The 16,124-nt window shown below is 36.7% G+C and overlaps 3 protein-coding genes across 15 annotated transcripts in view; 1 reads left to right on the top strand and 2 right to left on the bottom strand.

Annotated features, from left to right (window-relative positions):
- Nucleotides 1-5,198, bottom strand: part of LOC139981495 (uncharacterized) — a 100,720-nt gene extending 95,522 nt beyond the window's left edge. For 7 of the 12 annotated variants that reach the window (XM_071993916.1, XM_071993915.1, XM_071993914.1 and 4 more), the window contains exon 1: nt 4,972-5,197. The gene's annotated coding sequence lies outside the window, so the exon portion shown is untranslated. Of the gene's footprint in view, nt 1-4,971 lie in introns of all 12 variants that reach the window. The other 5 variants (XM_071993920.1, XM_071993913.1, XM_071993911.1 and 2 more) reach the window with 1 other exon arrangement.
- A 133-nt stretch (nt 5,199-5,331) lies between these two features.
- On the top strand, nt 5,332-10,414 carry LOC139981497 (uncharacterized). 2 transcript variants are annotated; one of them, XM_071993927.1, is made up of 8 exons: nt 5,332-5,924; nt 6,367-6,456; nt 6,696-6,803; nt 7,064-7,175; nt 7,788-8,016; nt 8,563-8,743; nt 9,845-9,945; nt 10,219-10,414. In XM_071993927.1, exons 1-8 carry the CDS (start codon nt 5,885-5,887, stop codon nt 10,411-10,413), a joined length of 1,056 nt encoding a protein of 351 aa, XP_071850028.1. In that variant the 5' UTR covers nt 5,332-5,884; the 3' UTR covers nt 10,414. The 2 variants fall into 2 exon arrangements, with proteins under 2 accessions (XP_071850028.1, XP_071850029.1); XM_071993928.1 differs by having other exon boundaries at nt 5,333-5,734.
- Nucleotides 10,415-10,424: 10 nt separating this feature from the next.
- Nucleotides 10,425-14,807, bottom strand: LOC139981498 (transcription elongation factor SPT4-A-like). The gene is made up of 4 exons (XM_071993929.1): nt 14,441-14,807; nt 13,762-13,868; nt 12,775-12,830; nt 10,425-11,062 (listed from the first exon to the last, which is right to left on the bottom strand). Exons 1-4 carry the CDS (start codon nt 14,501-14,503, stop codon nt 10,941-10,943), a joined length of 348 nt encoding a protein of 115 aa, XP_071850030.1. The 5' UTR covers nt 14,504-14,807; the 3' UTR covers nt 10,425-10,940.
- Between the last annotated feature and the right edge of the window lie 1,317 nt (nt 14,808-16,124).

Consider the following 16,124-nt stretch of genomic DNA (forward strand, 5'->3'; position numbering starts at 1 on the left):
TACAGTGTCGTATTATAAATACGGTTCAAGAGAGCATTTCAAATCGTAAATTTGTATCATGTTTTAAATTGTTAGTACTGTTTTTATTTGTGAAGAAAGAAATGTTACAGATTAACAAATAAATACCAAAGTATAATAGACAGTCAAGTAAACCAAATATATGCATGCAAGGCAAACTTCACAACTTATAGGCCGCCTAGTATGTTAAAAGAATGTACACAAGCAGTGTCAACTACATTTAATATTTTACAGTAGTAAGTATGATTATGGAAAACTTCCACCACCATGAACCTGTGAAACTTGGTTCATTCAACAACATCTAGGGATCACTCACTACATGGTACAAATAAAGACAAACCTTGACTACGGAGACAAGCCAACAGGGACAGACTAGAAAGCCACAATGACAAGGTATGGGCAAGCTGTGACTACATCACAGACAAGTCTGTTCCATGAAGCTGTTAATTAACAAGTCAAGCTGATAATCTACAGCACCAATGGTGATAGCAATCAAAACATTACAGAGTGTGGCACCCTGGGAGGGAAATTTATGAATAATTAACATTTCTGTATCAACAAATGTTCTAACACGTTTGCATGTACTTCATGCATGAAATTGTTGGCTTGTACATATATGCTTGATACATTTTGCAAGCAATGTTGTGATATATGCTATTTTTAATACTTATCTATACGGTTAATTTAACAATAAACTCGGCGGTGACTTCAGGCATGTCTGCATAGCATCTATATTGTATGGTAATTGCATAGTTACAGAATAGTACTGCGTATAGTACGGTAGGTATGCAGCAACACTGTGTTAATGTCCAACCAGCTTTGATAATATACACGTATCTAGTTCAACAGCAATGTATTTTGCATAAATTTGCAGAACTTACTAAACCTCTCGAGTATTACTCAAAACAAGACTTCATTTTATTCAACAACTGAAGGCTGAGAAAGTAAGTGTAATTGGTTAATGTGAATTTACTGTCATCATTGTGTCACCCAGACAATTGCTTCCAATGTGTACTGGATGTATCCAGTAGACACAGGTAGTAATTAATCACTCCCTCCACCTCTCTCTCTCTCTCTCTCACTTCACAGACAATTTCACTTTCATACAGCCTTAGTTATGACTAATGAATACATGATACAGTGTTTGACTGAGTACAGTACTTTACTTATCAGTATGATATACATGAATGTGATTAAATCAAATTTTAAGTACCATATTATATAGTTCTAAACTTTGCCATAACAATAGAGTTAGAGAACTGAAAGGCAATTCCATGAAACACACAAAAGCTATTCCGCCAGCATATAGTATACGATATAGGAGTTAACGTGGCTTCTATTGTAGTTTACGATTGAAACTGTGTGTCGATAATTCACTTATTAAAGTCTCAACACATGTTTGCTGATGATTTTCAGAAAACAAACTTCAGTTCTAAGCAGATTCAATGTTTCTTAAATTCTAAATGCACTCTGACCAGGTGGGTTTAATAGCCTGGGGTGAAAAGCTGTTGCAATTGAAAGAAAGAAAATTTATTTTCTGTTGCCCTTATGGTGCGAACGATTTACCGTAAAATCACTGCGACTGCCCATATCAGCACGTTCATTACACAGAATGTAACCTATATATTTTTAAGTATCGTCCACTCGTAAGAGACAAACAGAGAGATTTGATTGGCCCATGATCTGTTGGGCAGGGCTTTCAAATTTTGAGTATAGTTTGTAGAATCTATGGACTCGTTAAAGAATCTTGCGAATTTTAATCAGCTCAAAATGTTTGACGAAAGATAACTCAATAAAAATAATGATTATTCATATATAAATGGCATAGAACGATGTTAATTTTCACTGAGCTTTTAGGGCAGTAAGCTGGAAAGGTTGAAGTTAAATTTTGGCAAACACACATTGAGACTTTAACTGTCATTAGCTCATTGAAAAATTTTACAAAGTCTGGCAACATCATTTCATATGGGGAGAGCTTTGAGTTTGTTTTGAAAACCCATCTTGTATGTTGGCCTCACAAAGGCATACAAGTCCCATACAGTACTAGTGTAGAGCAGTCCTCCACTGAGTTCAACACTGTACAACTAGTGGCCTCTGCTGTATAGACAATTCCTACGCAGAGATCAATAGTGCTGCACAATATAAACAGCAAGTTGCACCACTTGGAGAATAATGAAAAGTGGTCAAAGAGATAGGAACTGGCAAGGCATTCATTTCTGCTCTTTTTTTAATCATATTTCTATTTTTTATCCTTTTTTGGGAGGGGGGGGTGGAGAAGGGCAGAAGACATCTCTAACTTTATATTTGGCAGTAATGATGTCTACTTCTACTTTTATCTTCTAAATTAGTGAAGCTACTGCAAGCACTGATAATAATAGGCCATCAATACAAATTACACCATCATTTAAAAGAATTGGCCACAGGCTAGCTTAACTTGTGTGCATTTCATTGTCTCTATACTTCTTTTTCCTTTCTTCTTTATAAACAGCTCTGCATGATGACCATACCGAAAAATGTACACATTTCATACTGCAAAACAAGTGCTTACAAAGGTGTCGCCCTATTAGCTAATAGAACACAACCAATTTACCTCCATTGAAAATATTACATCAATCCGCATAACCTTCACTGAGCCAATATATTTATCATCAAAAATTCCATTTATGTTGCAGCTTATTGCAGAATAAGAGCCGTTATTTCAAACCATTCCAAAACCACTTGAACAAACATTGTCCTTGAATTAAGCGGTTGACTCTTGCTGCAAACTGTTATTCAAGGAAATAATGAAACTGATGCCTTCATACTGTACTGTATGTATATGTAGTGAAGTATGCTGACATTGTGAAATATGTTACACTCTCTTATTAATATTGTACAAACTGGATAGGCTGAAAGCATACCATAGAGTAGATATACTATTCAGCATACAGTATTATGTAAACCTGGTTCGGATTTATATGTTCTGTATCATGTACATGTATGTTTACACTTTACAGTATATAAGTTTATTCTAGGCAACACTATGGTTTGTGTTATTATTACTCTAATATTATACATCTTTCATTATGAAAAGATACTAGATGGCCTTCAATGTACTTTGATGACTTAATAATATAGAGTTATATATTCTCAGATGGTCAATGAAAAATTAATACGAACAGAGGTTTGTGACAATCTGAAGAAGTTCAAAAAGATATTAACATTTTTCAGTAAGTTCTGGTGGTTGACTAGATATGTTGCCAAAATGAGTAGAAATTTATCTTAGATGATATCTAAAGTTCTCATAGAAGCATTGTTAGCACACGTTGAAGTAAACATAAAACTGCAAAGATATTGTGTGATTCAGTAGCAAATGGCCAGATGAAGCAGTCAGTACAAATACTTCCATCTCAGCCAGGGAAATATAAATCCATAACAATTTGCAGGCACAGCAATTCATGTTATGTTCTGGTGGTTGACTAGATATGCCAAATCAGTAGAAATTTATCTTAGATGGTTTCCGATCCAAAGTTCTCATAGAAGCATTGTTAGCACACGTTGCAGTCTACATAAAACTGCAAAGATATTGTGTGATTCAGTAGCAAATGGCCATATGAAGTGCAGTTAGTACAAATTATACTTCCATCTCAGCCTGGGAAAAATAAGTCAATAACAAATTGCAGGCACAGCAATTTCATGTTACCCTGGATACTCTGTAACGTAAAAAGATGCTCTATGTTCAAAAAGGCAGATCCCAGAGATATCACACTGCTGGGAATAGTTTATCCAGTATCACATCCCAAAATGCTATGCAAAATTAGCAATTTGCTATACACACATCAAAGATGTATTGCACTTTTAGTAATCCAGAACCATATCATTTCATTCAAGACAATGGAAACAGCTAAACAAAATCTGAACACTAAATAATTCCCAGCACTGTAAGATGGGCTTATTGACTAGGTCAACTGTTGGTAGCCTACTGTCCACTGCGGGTACCTGGACATCCAATTTGTGCATTCCACTAAAAACTAATGGGATAACAATATTTTAGCAACGCATTCTTCTTGGTCTTGCATAGTTTATGGTATACAAGGTTTAGAAATTGATATTTAAAGTCCAATTTTCAACTGCCAACATTAGTCTTGTGGATTACACTACAGTACCCACAAGAGGAACAACTTGGTTTGTTTAATAGTCCTACAGTCACTTAGTTGGCAGCTTGAAGCTGCATTTTTGGGTCAGTTTGTCACAATTTGTACCACTTCTGAATGGGTAAAGTCGGCAAAAATCCTACTAGATGGCATTAATGCCAACAGAGCTCTACAAAGTATGAGTATAACATATTAGTTAACAAAACAAGAGTAAGTAAGCTTGTCTTTGAAACAGTCTAGACTAGGTACATGCAGTGTCTGATGGCAACGCATTCCAATCTTTCAAAGTGCAGGGCGAGAAGGAATGTATTTATATAAAAAAAATTCTGGTGTAGGGAATGTCATGTTTATTTCTTGTGCTAATACTTTTTTGGGGGATTAGATTGTCTTTATCAATTGATACAAGATTGTCATTGATTTTATAAAGCATTTGTAAACAGGTGTGCTTTCTTCTTATTTTTAGCAGGGGCCAATTTAATTCTTCAAGCATATTTGTCACACTTAGCTTCAGCTTCTCACCATCCTGGCAGGTGTAAATTGCAACAGGATGTGAGGTTACTGTGTTTGGCATATTTGATATAGGCCTTTTTGGGGGGGCTTCATGGGGACGTTATCATCTTCCTAAGCTAAACTTAAGTACTGATCCTGAGTGATAGAGTAAGGGCCTAGGTCACCGTGTGTTGCTCAGCTAATTTAAGTGTAACTGTAACGGTAACTGTGTAAGTGCTACTGTGAAGTGTTACTTGTTGTGCCTATTTACTTCCATTACAAATGTTAATCCTAGGCTAAAAATAAAAAACTCCCAAGATAAATTACTTACAATGCCCACACTGCAGGCTGCTTGCCCTCCTTCGTTGCTTAAGTTAATACGAATTTCCACCGTTTTAACAGTTAAATCCTTAAAGTGTAGCAATCGATAATCCGCAAAATATTGAGCCAGCGATGCTGGAACTTAGTCCGTAGTTAGTGACGTTACCGATAACACTGTGTTAACGTAAATAATGCCTCGCGCGCTACGTACGGTCTCAATACCATTTTCACTATGAGTATGATTATGAACGGCACTCTCAGTGCTGTGTGTATCAGCTGTTACGTCCCAGAATCGCACCTCCCATTACATGATCTGTATTATGGTGTTACAATATAGCGCCACCGATTTTGCATAGTAACCGATATTAGGAATAGGATTTTAGCAGACGTAATAAATAGTTCTCGTGAAGCACGGTACAGAAGTTGGCAAAAGTTACTGCAGCACCAGTTGACAAATACTATAACAAGGACTAACCTTACATGCAAAAAAGTTCACCCCTTGTTTGGTGCAGTAACAAGTATTTCAGCATAATTACAAGGCTTCGTTTTATGTGTTTCGAGAACGCAGACGTCAGGATGGCTGACGAGTGACAGCAGACGACTACTGTAGCTGTATAGTGTATAGGCCTAGCTGTAGCCGAGGCCCCTAAGCCTGTGAATCACTAGGCCAAGAACCACCTAGACTAGACACAACTTAGTTACATTGTACTAGTGTAAATAAGGCGAGCCAAGGCCTGATCTGGAATTTTACCAAATTTCACCCACCGATTAAGGTAGGGACCCAAGCCAAAGCAAGACAGTGTAGTTCCATGTATCCTTGGCTGGGGATCGCATTAAAGAAGATTTTTTTTCGAAATCAGGCAAATCTCAAGAGACACTACAAAAGCTAAAATTTTATAGATTTTAAACCAGACTCAAGTGTGATGAATTCGTTCAACTCGCAGACCTCAAGCTCAGCATCTGGTAAGATGAACTAGCCTACATTTATTGCATAAATGTCACTCGAGTCATACAGTGTATTTGCATGCTCCTACAATATTTGCATTGAATCATTGGAACAATGCACACTTCGACATCAATTTAGAATACCAAGTTAGGCCTAGGACATTAGGCAAAAAGAGGTTAGGGTCCATAGTCATGCCATTAAAAGTTCTGCATAGCTTCATTATCATACTAATTGTCACAGAGGTCACAATAAGGATATTCTGGGTGAGTGTTTGAGCTTAATGAGTTGATGCAGTTAATCATTAAGGCATTAGGCCCTAGCCTAAGCCAGCTGAGCTTCATATTTTATGCTCTTTTAAATACCCTAATTCCATAGTGTATAATACATCTTAATATGATCATGTTTTCCTATTCTGGGATTTTAATTTTCAGTTTGGTATTTTTATCTTCTTTCCTTAAGGGCACAAGATATTGCCAATATTCAACATGCGAAAGCGTCCAAGACAGGCATTATATGCTGTGCCATCAAGCCAAGAAATAAGAAATAAAGGTCTGTTAACCAATGCAATTTAATCATTTTTGATATTACATTATGAAATTAGACTTGGGTTTGTCAAGTATTGTTAAAATATTCGGTATCATCCAAAGTCCCAAATTTCGATCATCACACTGAGATCTTCAATTTGTCAGAATTACTGTTATAATGCTGCTTCAACAGCTGAAAAAAAGAAAGATGTTTACATGAACTCTCTTTAATCTACCTGAATATACTCTTTCTTTTCTCTTCAGAAGAAGTGGTTTCCTTGACAATAAATCATGAAAACCAACCTATGAATCCACAAAGTCAGAGTTTTGTACAATACAACCAGACAAGAAATGCATCAGCACAGTTCAAAGGTAAGTAATCTTTACAATTATTGTAATCATTATAAAACTCTGTAAGATGCAGTCTTGTTGGAACAGCTAACAATCCATTCCATCCTTTTTTTTCTACTATTTTCAGTGTAATTTCTTCCATTTGAAAAAAAAATGATGTATTACAATTCTTTAAATGACAACTGCATTTTGCTCTGCCAAAGCCAAAAATTTCAATATCTAATTCTCACTGCTTGAAACATCCAAGGCCTATTACTAAGTACATTTTTAATACTACATAGGAAACTGGAACAAGCCTAGCAGTTCATTTGATAGTTCATCTAAAACCTTCAAGCAACCGACAGGGATTAGACCAAAGACACAACTCAAAAATACAAACCAGAGCCAAACCAGGTAGGTGGAGCTTATTTTCATTGTATGAGGCTTCCATTTAAGGCAGTGACATAGCTATGGGGGAGCGGGCTAGGTGCCTAGGCCTCCCCCCCCCCTCTCTCTAATAATGCAAAACTTGGGTGAAATCAGAATAATCAAAGAAATTTATAAATATCATTGATTAATAAAGCAACCGTTTTGGTGGTAAAAACATAATCATAATCCCAATATGATGGGCTAGTGTAGTTGACAAAATTATGCTTGTGCTGTTACTTAAAAGTGAAATAATTCCTAAGTAGAGTTCATCATCCAATTCCAAGTATAGGATTAACTGCCAATACTTAAGAACCTGTGTTTCCAGGCCTATTATTTCACAATTTTAGCCACTTTCTAAAAATGTCAGTGCATAAAATATCTACTGACTAAATTCAAATCCAAACTGGCCCTTCCTTAAATTAATACAAAACAACATTTGTCTTTACTGGCAGAAAAATGCCAGGGCCATTTTCTTCTTCTCTTTTCTACTAGCAAACTGAAATCCACTGGCCTGGTTTAAATGATATTTTGTTGAGATAACTGTCATGTTTCATAAAGTGTCTACAAATGATACCTTTGTGACTCTTTTATTTGCAGGAAACTTCCTCCGATGCAACTTCTTCCGAATAACAACAAAGCAAACTCAACCAAAAGTCAATGGTCCCGGGACCAAAGTAGCACACCCAGAACTGCAGTGGCACACAAAAGTTCAGTACAGAGCTTTCAAAAACAACCAAAGCTCACTAAGCTGGAGAATCCATCCTACAGCTATCATACCAGTAAAGAGACCAGTTTCCAATCAAATGTCTCACACAATGTGTTTCAGGTTAGTTCCTGCAATTGCCAGTTTTATATTTCACTACAAAACATAGTATTATCTTGGTTTTAATACTTTTTCTGTTTTTTTGTGACTTCAAATTTGAAGAGCAAATCATTTGTCTCCATTCACATTAGTTTGAATCATGATATATTTATGACTCTTACATCACTCCAGCACTCAGTCATTTTCAGTTGGAGGGGTCCAAACAATTTTAGTTGAGGGGTGTAATTGTACACATGGTGTCACAGATGGGGGAGTAGTCTGCATCCCCCTCCTCCACACCATGTGCCCCAGTCTGGTTATGAGCCTGAGTTTTGGTCATTTTCATCATGTGCCACTGAAGTGTATTAAATTGTCAAGGCGACATTTTGAAATGATACAATCCCATTGTAGGAAGGATCAAACTCCCAACACCTCCCCCCCCCACACACTCCTCCTCCAAAAGGATCAATAGCTTTCCACTTGTATCCTAGCAGGTGTTAAATGAAATTGCTTCATGTTGTCAGTAATTTACAAATGTGTCACTTAAAGCTATGGTTATTTCCCTTCCAGGAAAGAATCAGCACCACAACTCCTCATGAGGCACAGAGTACATCTGATATGACAAGAAACAAAGTGATGCAACCAAAGGAAACAATGGGAAGTTCTTTGAGGGTGCTCACGCTTGGTGTCGAAGGTGTAAAGAAATGGAGTCAAATCTTATCGGATGGAATGCTCCTATTTGAAGTATTTGGTAGGGTTGGAACTGTTAAATGCACACAAGTTTTCATTCTTTCTTTATGGTGTAACGTGACTGCTAGCTATCTATAAGAGTGATTCCACCACTCGAGATTAACCAGCAGTCACAAACACAAAAGAGACAAAAAAAGAATTTGTTCTGTTGAATTATAATTATTTATTTTTTTTAGCCTTTGAAGATCCTGTTAGGATCGAAACGTCAGGCCAACTCACTTTTACACAATCTCCTACACAGGCTCTCTAGTGGATAAGCAGTTTGCTAACAGTTTTAGTTTATTTGGAATTATAATTAAAACATACTATACATTAACACATGTAACAAATTAATTTCAGCTACTTCCAATCACTTGAGGGCAGGGCGTGGTTCCTGGTAGGTTGGCGAAAGAGGTGGGTTTGATAAAGTGGTGAGAGCATGGTTCTGTAATGGGCGAATATATAGGTTGAAGAAAAGTTTCTCGCGAAGAGAATTGGAAAAGAAGGTTCCAAGTAAACTTTATTCATAACATAAGTTCAAATCTAGAACATCCAAAATAAAGTACAAGTACCCTCAAGGTAAATGGATTGGCGAAGTAAGTTCAACAAGCAAGAGAGAGAAATCAGCATAGGTGTATTCATTGCATATGCTTTAGCAAAAGCCACGTGAGAGCAGGCACGTGCAAAACAGAACGGCCATGTAGAATTAACAAAGTAGAACGGCGTTGACCGTGGAAGCAGGCACGGGCAAAACAGAACGACAATGTAAAAGTTGGCTAAATAACGAGAAGATAGGCAACATGTATAGCAAAGAGAAGACACCCTTCTTGTTGGGCGGAGTCAATAGAACTAACTCCAAGCTACTGCCAAAGAGGAGCCAGCACTTAGCTAAGACAGTACATAAAGATTACCTCCAAGAACACATCTGTAGTGCAAACAAAAACATTTATTTATTTATTCCTAGCATCAAATAAAATCCATTACAAATTACTTCTTCCTTGTAATGTCAGACATGATGCTGGCATTTTTCCTTCACTGAAGAAAAAAGGATTCAAACTTATGGTGATATCATGACACTTGTTGTAACTTAAACAAATACCTTAATTTCTTTTATGTTTTACAGGTCTGTTGAAGTCCGAGGTGACTTACAATTCAGAAAAGTCGGCAAAACAATTCACTGTGAAGGATGGCAACCACACGATGCAGTGTATTTTCTATGAAACTGTAAGATGTTTACCTTCTATGACAGGCACTAGCTCTCTTAAACAATTTGATATTTGTAGAATTCATATGTTATTATATATGTTCTAATTAGTCTCCTTACCTATTGTTTTGCATATTTCAAAATTCAAATTAGAAAATACATCTGAATTGAATAGAATAATAAGATGATTGTGAATGTAATGATTAGCTTCCACTTTGATTTGAAAAGTTCATTTGGTAAAAGGGGAATAATCATGTTTACTTAAATTCTTTTTATTGTTTTCCTTACTGCAGGATCGCGTAATGCCACATCTGAAAAGAGGTCAGTGGATAAGATGTGTTGGTATTTTCCAAAACAACATAACCATCTTTCAGTGTGTTTCTGTCAGGGAGGTCTCACCAAATGAACAAAGATGGATGAAAGCACAGATGGGAGCTTGCGAAAAAGTCATTAAATCTCATGCATCTATTGTGAAAATGGAACCATAAAGGATACTTAACCTTGTTGACATGAACACAAAAATAAACACATATGTGAAACTGTTACATAACTTAAAACATTTTGTTCTGGATGGTATCTAGATAGATTAGATAGTAAATTACTCCAAATACGAAAAGTAGTGTTACATGTTCAAACACCTGTTTACTCATTAGTACCTTTCCTTGTCCTTGGAGTGAGCATATTCTTCCTTTGGAATGCAATGTTCACCATTTTTTCAAGATCACACAGGTATGTGGAATCGATAAAGTATCATTATAAGGAACTGTCACAATTAATTGAACTCCACAGTTACAGTATATGAACAGAACCTGGTAAACAACTTAACTTTATCCACCTTTGGTGAAAATGTCCCACATTTTCACAAGACTTACTTCCTTTTTGTCTATATCTTCAATGTGGGTAATGAATGAGACTGCAAGGCAAACCCTACCATTAACAGTTCAGTACGAGTCACTAAAACATCGTTGAATGACAGGGAATGAATTCACGTACATAAAAGCATTCATTTCTACCATTAAGAGTTAGTGCTGGTATCTCGTGATCTATATTGTATTCCTCTACTTTTAAGTTCTTGAACAATTCCTTTGGGGAGATGACCCGTCACAGAAATAGCATAACATCCTTTGGTGCAACGACCTTGAGAAAAGATGAAAAAGTGATGTAAAAAGTATGCAGTAAATACTTAATTTTAATATCAAGAAATACATCAATATTTAATTTAAAATAGTTTATTAACAACAGCATGTTGGAATAAAGCAATTCCTTCATCAGTTGAGATTTACAAATGGAAATTTACTCTTAAATCAGTTGTTTCATTATTTTATGCTCTTGTTTTGCCAGGAAAATGTTTTTAATCTTTGAAATTACCTGTTTAGAAATATTGTTATACCATTCGCTTTCACTTTCATGCAGAGAAAATATCATATACTATAATATGACGATGCTATTATCCTGGTTATTGTTAACTATTTCACTGCAAGTGCCAATAAGATATGTTAACACCATTGAGGGAAGTTTGTAAATATCAAGCAAGCAAGATTTCAGCTACGTTTATAACATTTGTTAACTAGGTTTCAAAAACTTGGAAGTTTCTCTACCTTAAAATAGCTACTATCATTATTTACAACCTAAATGGTTTCTTGTTCTGACAAGAATGCACCCACATATGAAGTTCAAGCATTCTTTAATCTGTAGTGTATGTAGTTCAAAAACCAAAGTATCACACATATACACTGACGTATCACGTATCCACTGGTTTAAATCACTTATTTAACCAAACGAAACATGCAAAACAAAACACATGAGAACGAACTTATGTTTTGCGTCTTTATTGTAAACGAGTAAATGCCGAACTGATCTAAGATGATACATATTGATGTACATACAATCTGGTATAATGATATGTAGGTGATAGGTCAGCGGACAGACCAACGGTGGTTTCGAAGAACCCTAGGAAGACTGCATCAGAATACTAAAACTTATCAATATACTACATACAGCATATAATGTTGCAAATGCCTTAATGAATTCTTTATCGTTCATCGTTTCTTCCTCAAAAAGAAACAATCCGTCTGCCCAACATTAAACATATTGTATATGGAGCATCTCAATGCACTTATATTGCTATAGTAGATAACTAGATACTGAATCCTTCTGTAAGATGAAAATTTGAAATATCATCACTAGACATTTAAAGGAAGTGAAGACTCGCGCACAAAGAAACAACTGATGCCGGTTAAATGACCTAGCTTGGAATATGGCGTAACAGAAGTGTTAGACACTACCATCGATCCCAGAAAATACACACACAGCTTGCAACCATCGGTAATTAGAAACTAGTGTACAGTCAATACCTGCAGCTACAGTCAATACCCACAACACAGTGTACATGTATAGCAGCGATGGATCTCTCAGATCCAGATAAAAGATAACAAGGTATCACGTTTCATTACTGAGATACCCGGTTCGATTCCCCGCCGACGGCAATGTGTGTCGTCTGGCAAGGGTGTTGTTCAATAACAACTTCCCGACATGGACGTTAAATGGATGTGTGCCGAGAGATTGGCTTCGGTCAGCTTGCGAGTCTACAAGCCTCCACGGCTTCTTTCGCGAGTTCCTGCTTGCGGGAAGATCACATATACATACATACATACATACATACATACATACATACTGTCTGCATTTCATAGTGACAAGAAGAAAACTTCACTTGCAAGCAACAGAAAGTTAACTTTTCAGAGGGCGGCACACGGTTTGGGGCGAGTCTTCAATGCCTTAAACTGGTTATTATCTTGGTATTAATGTGTTTGGATGATCAAGTGATCCTCTGTGAAAGAATTGGTACTTACTTGTCCTCTGCCATTTAGCAACCCAACTATCTTCAGGAGTCATCAGTGCAATCATTCTAAAAGAGGAATACATAATAATTTGATGTCAAAGATACAGTCAACACTTGGTACACAGATATGGCTTCACTACTGTAAACACCATGGATAAAAATGGAGATGAAACTGCAGACAAATTGTGGCATTATTTAATTTACTTCAGACTTTATACTGCAGTAAAGTATATTTAATACACATGCATGGCAAGAATTTCACCGACAGTTATAATAAAGTATAGAAAGTATGAAAAGCAGAACCCCCTGTGGGGAAAAAAATAATAGAGGGAACATTTATGAAATACAACTGGAAGAAGAGGAGAGAGAAGCAAAATGTATATGGAGAACAAATAAACTTGACGGTCCTGAGATCAAGTGAACCATCTCTTCCGCAGCAAGAAAAAGGCTCTCTATGTGTAACATGTATGTTACCCTACAGAGTGTTGCAGTAGGAATATTGCAATGAACAAGAGTACAATACAATGAAAGTAATCTTTCTTGGGGACTACAAGTTCAGTTTCATGAAGCACACCAACCAATCCTAAAAAAACTGTACAAGCTATCAGTATCAACATGGAGTTTCAAGTTCCGATGGTGTTTTAACTTCAACTCTAGGGAATTTCACACTGAATGGTTCTCTTTATAAGAGTGCTTTTAAGCAAGGTATTGAATGTGGAGGTTGGATGATGACATAATAAATTAATTTCTTTACACTGATCCTAGAGATTAGCTGGCTACATCAGATACCTCTCAAAATACAATGGAAAGACTGTTCACGGTAGACCTTTTTTGCTGCAACATTCAAAGCAAATTTGTATTCCTTGGAAATATTGTCCTCTAAGACATACTCTGATTGGCTATGTTACTGCAAAACTTCTATCTTGCTTACTGTATGTTTGTTTGCACTATAAGATCAATAGAAAATATAAGCTTTGCAAAATATCTGCTTTCTTACCCATCAAAGGAGGAACTAGTACAGTCCATAACCATGTCTCTGTTTCCTTTCATCTGCAAGTATTCTTCACAATTATCACATCCATCTGCTTCAAACTGATCAGTTGTCTGGGGAAAACAAATTTAAAGTCCCATCTTATTCCATCACTTTTCTGTCAAACGTACATTGCCTACACCTATGGTGACCGAAAACTTGAATGCATATTCAGCAATGTATAACAACAATTTCTGAGTTTTGACAATACATAAACACTCCATGACTTCTGTTACATAATGAGTCAACAATAGACAAACTGTCTTTCCCTGACATTGGGGCCTACATCAAATGATTCATGAAATAATATTTATAGGATTAGGAGCCTGCAATATAACAGTTTAAGATCAATCATCCTGCCCAAATTCTTATTCCCAACCATTACTCACAACGCAAGTGCAACCAGATGAAAATATATAATAATGATCTAGGCCTAATATCAATACAAACTAGTTTTGACGATATGTTTCTGTGGAATGTGGTTTCGCAACGACCACATGGAGAAGATGCAAGTACATACATTACTGCAACATTTTACTGCATTTATTGTTGATGAGTAGCAATTCCACGAAAACAGAAATGAAAGTAGCCTAACCTAAGCTTAACGTTGCATTTAAAACATGGAATCATTGGTAATACCACAAACCTTGATGAGAGAACAAAGAAGACAAGCTCTTGTGTGTCTCAGTTCTGTTGGTACAATATCCATCGTACTCAATTGTTAACCAGTTAAAGACTGTCTTATTGTACTAATTTAAGTAGTCAAATCGAGAAAATGGACGCTTTTCTTAATGTTGGGGTAACCAAATAACGATTCAGAATTATGCTAGGTCAAAACTGAACAATGTCTATCTGGAATAGTTGACACTGGATGTCTATTGTAACGTGAGTGATCGAGAGAGGAGTTGCAGAGGGGGAAATCCTCGGGGTCCGTGTGGCATTTACGGTGATAGCCGGGAAAAGATTGGATAAAAAATAACTTGGCCTCATTTTCAAAATATATTTAAGCATGAGTTAGTTCTTGAAGAGGTGGTTCGGTGAACTTTCCCCTATGCGCTTTCACCCGATTCCAGCTGCGGAACAAGGGGTGTTGCTAAAACGAATGACAATTGCGTTACACATAACGAATGACAATATGTTGTACACACTAAAAAATTGCGTTGACTAAAACGAATGACAGTGAATGACAGCACAGACATTTGCTTCAACCGGATATCACAGTTCAGACTTCGTGGGTATATTTTAGCCACGCAAACCGAGTGGACGAGAAGTGCGTTGATTACAGATCTAGTCAAATACGGACAAGATACAAACGCACCTTATAGTAAGCGAAATTGTAAGTCTGATTTTACTAACAATACTATAATCTTGAAACGGCTTCAGTTATCTTTCTATATTAATCTACAGAGGTAAATGTCAAAAGCATAGCACTCAAGCGCATTCTCACACAAAAACTTTCCCTGGGGTTTCTATCCGTAAATTACACCAAAACCCTGCAACCAGGTAACATGCGATTTTCCTCAAATCATTTTTGCGCAGAAAACCAATAACCGCATTTACTCCACTCCGTTAATCATTCTATCTCCACTCACCACTGTCCTTCGTTGCATGTCATTCGTTGTCATTCGCTGTCATTCGCTGTCATTCGCGAATGATAATTAACTCTGTACAAAGTCAATTGTCATTTGGTCATTCGCTGTCATTCGTTTTAGTTTGTCCCTTGTGGGGGCATGATATATACCTTCAACCCCACATAAAATTAGCAATAGTATTTCCGATATGGAGACTTGGTTTTCCCTCCTGATCTTTTTCATCTACTTTTCATCTACATTTATTGACATCGCTGCGATCAGCTGATAGCTGACGTGGAAAGTTTATTTCTAGTTCACTACTTAATTGTTGCGAGCCTTCAACTATAAGTACTTATTAGATGGTTGAACAATCTTCTTTCATCAGAGTCTTTAGAAATATTGACGTCCTTAAGTTTGGCGAAACTTGCTCTGCTGTAAATGGAAATTTCAATAGGCGTCATCACAGGTATGTGAACAGCTGAAACCTCTGTCAATTCGGTCTGTGTAACTGATTAGGCGTGGATCCATGGTGTCGGGTGGGCACTATATCATACACCCCCCCCCCCTGCCCAACCCTTCCCCTTCAATAGCACACTGCTAAAATCAAAGGGAGTTATTAGCACAACCTTGGTATAAACCTAAGTATAGACCTCCTTCAAAGCCTACATATGGTTTAGAATGCTCCACTGATTATAATACTATATATTTTATTTCCGGGGTCCCCCGCAAACCTCTATACATGGGAATTGTCATCAACGA

The sequence above is a fragment of the Apostichopus japonicus genome, chromosome 15 (assembly GCF_037975245.1).
Source record: "Apostichopus japonicus isolate 1M-3 chromosome 15, ASM3797524v1, whole genome shotgun sequence".
NCBI classification, from domain to species: Eukaryota; Metazoa; Echinodermata; class Holothuroidea; order Aspidochirotida; family Stichopodidae; genus Apostichopus; species Apostichopus japonicus.

Coding starts and splice junctions, on each gene's coding strand:
- LOC139981498 (XM_071993929.1), bottom strand. CDS start 14,503: ATGGATATTGTACCAACAGAACTGAGACACACAAGAGCTTGTCTTCTT. Junction 12,831..13,761: donor ACTAGTTCCTCCTTTGATGG/GTAAGAAAGCAG, acceptor TTCCTCTTTTAG/AATGATTGCACTGATGACTC. Junction 11,063..12,774: donor TGCTAAATGGCAGAGGACAA/GTAAGTACCAAT, acceptor TCTTTTCTCAAG/GTCGTTGCACCAAAGGATGT.
- LOC139981497 (XM_071993927.1), top strand. CDS start 5,885: ATGAATTCGTTCAACTCGCAGACCTCAAGCTCAGCATCTG. Junction 5,925..6,366: donor GACCTCAAGCTCAGCATCTG/GTAAGATGAACT, acceptor TCTTTCCTTAAG/GGCACAAGATATTGCCAATA. Junction 9,946..10,218: donor AGTGTATTTTCTATGAAACT/GTAAGATGTTTA, acceptor TCCTTACTGCAG/GATCGCGTAATGCCACATCT.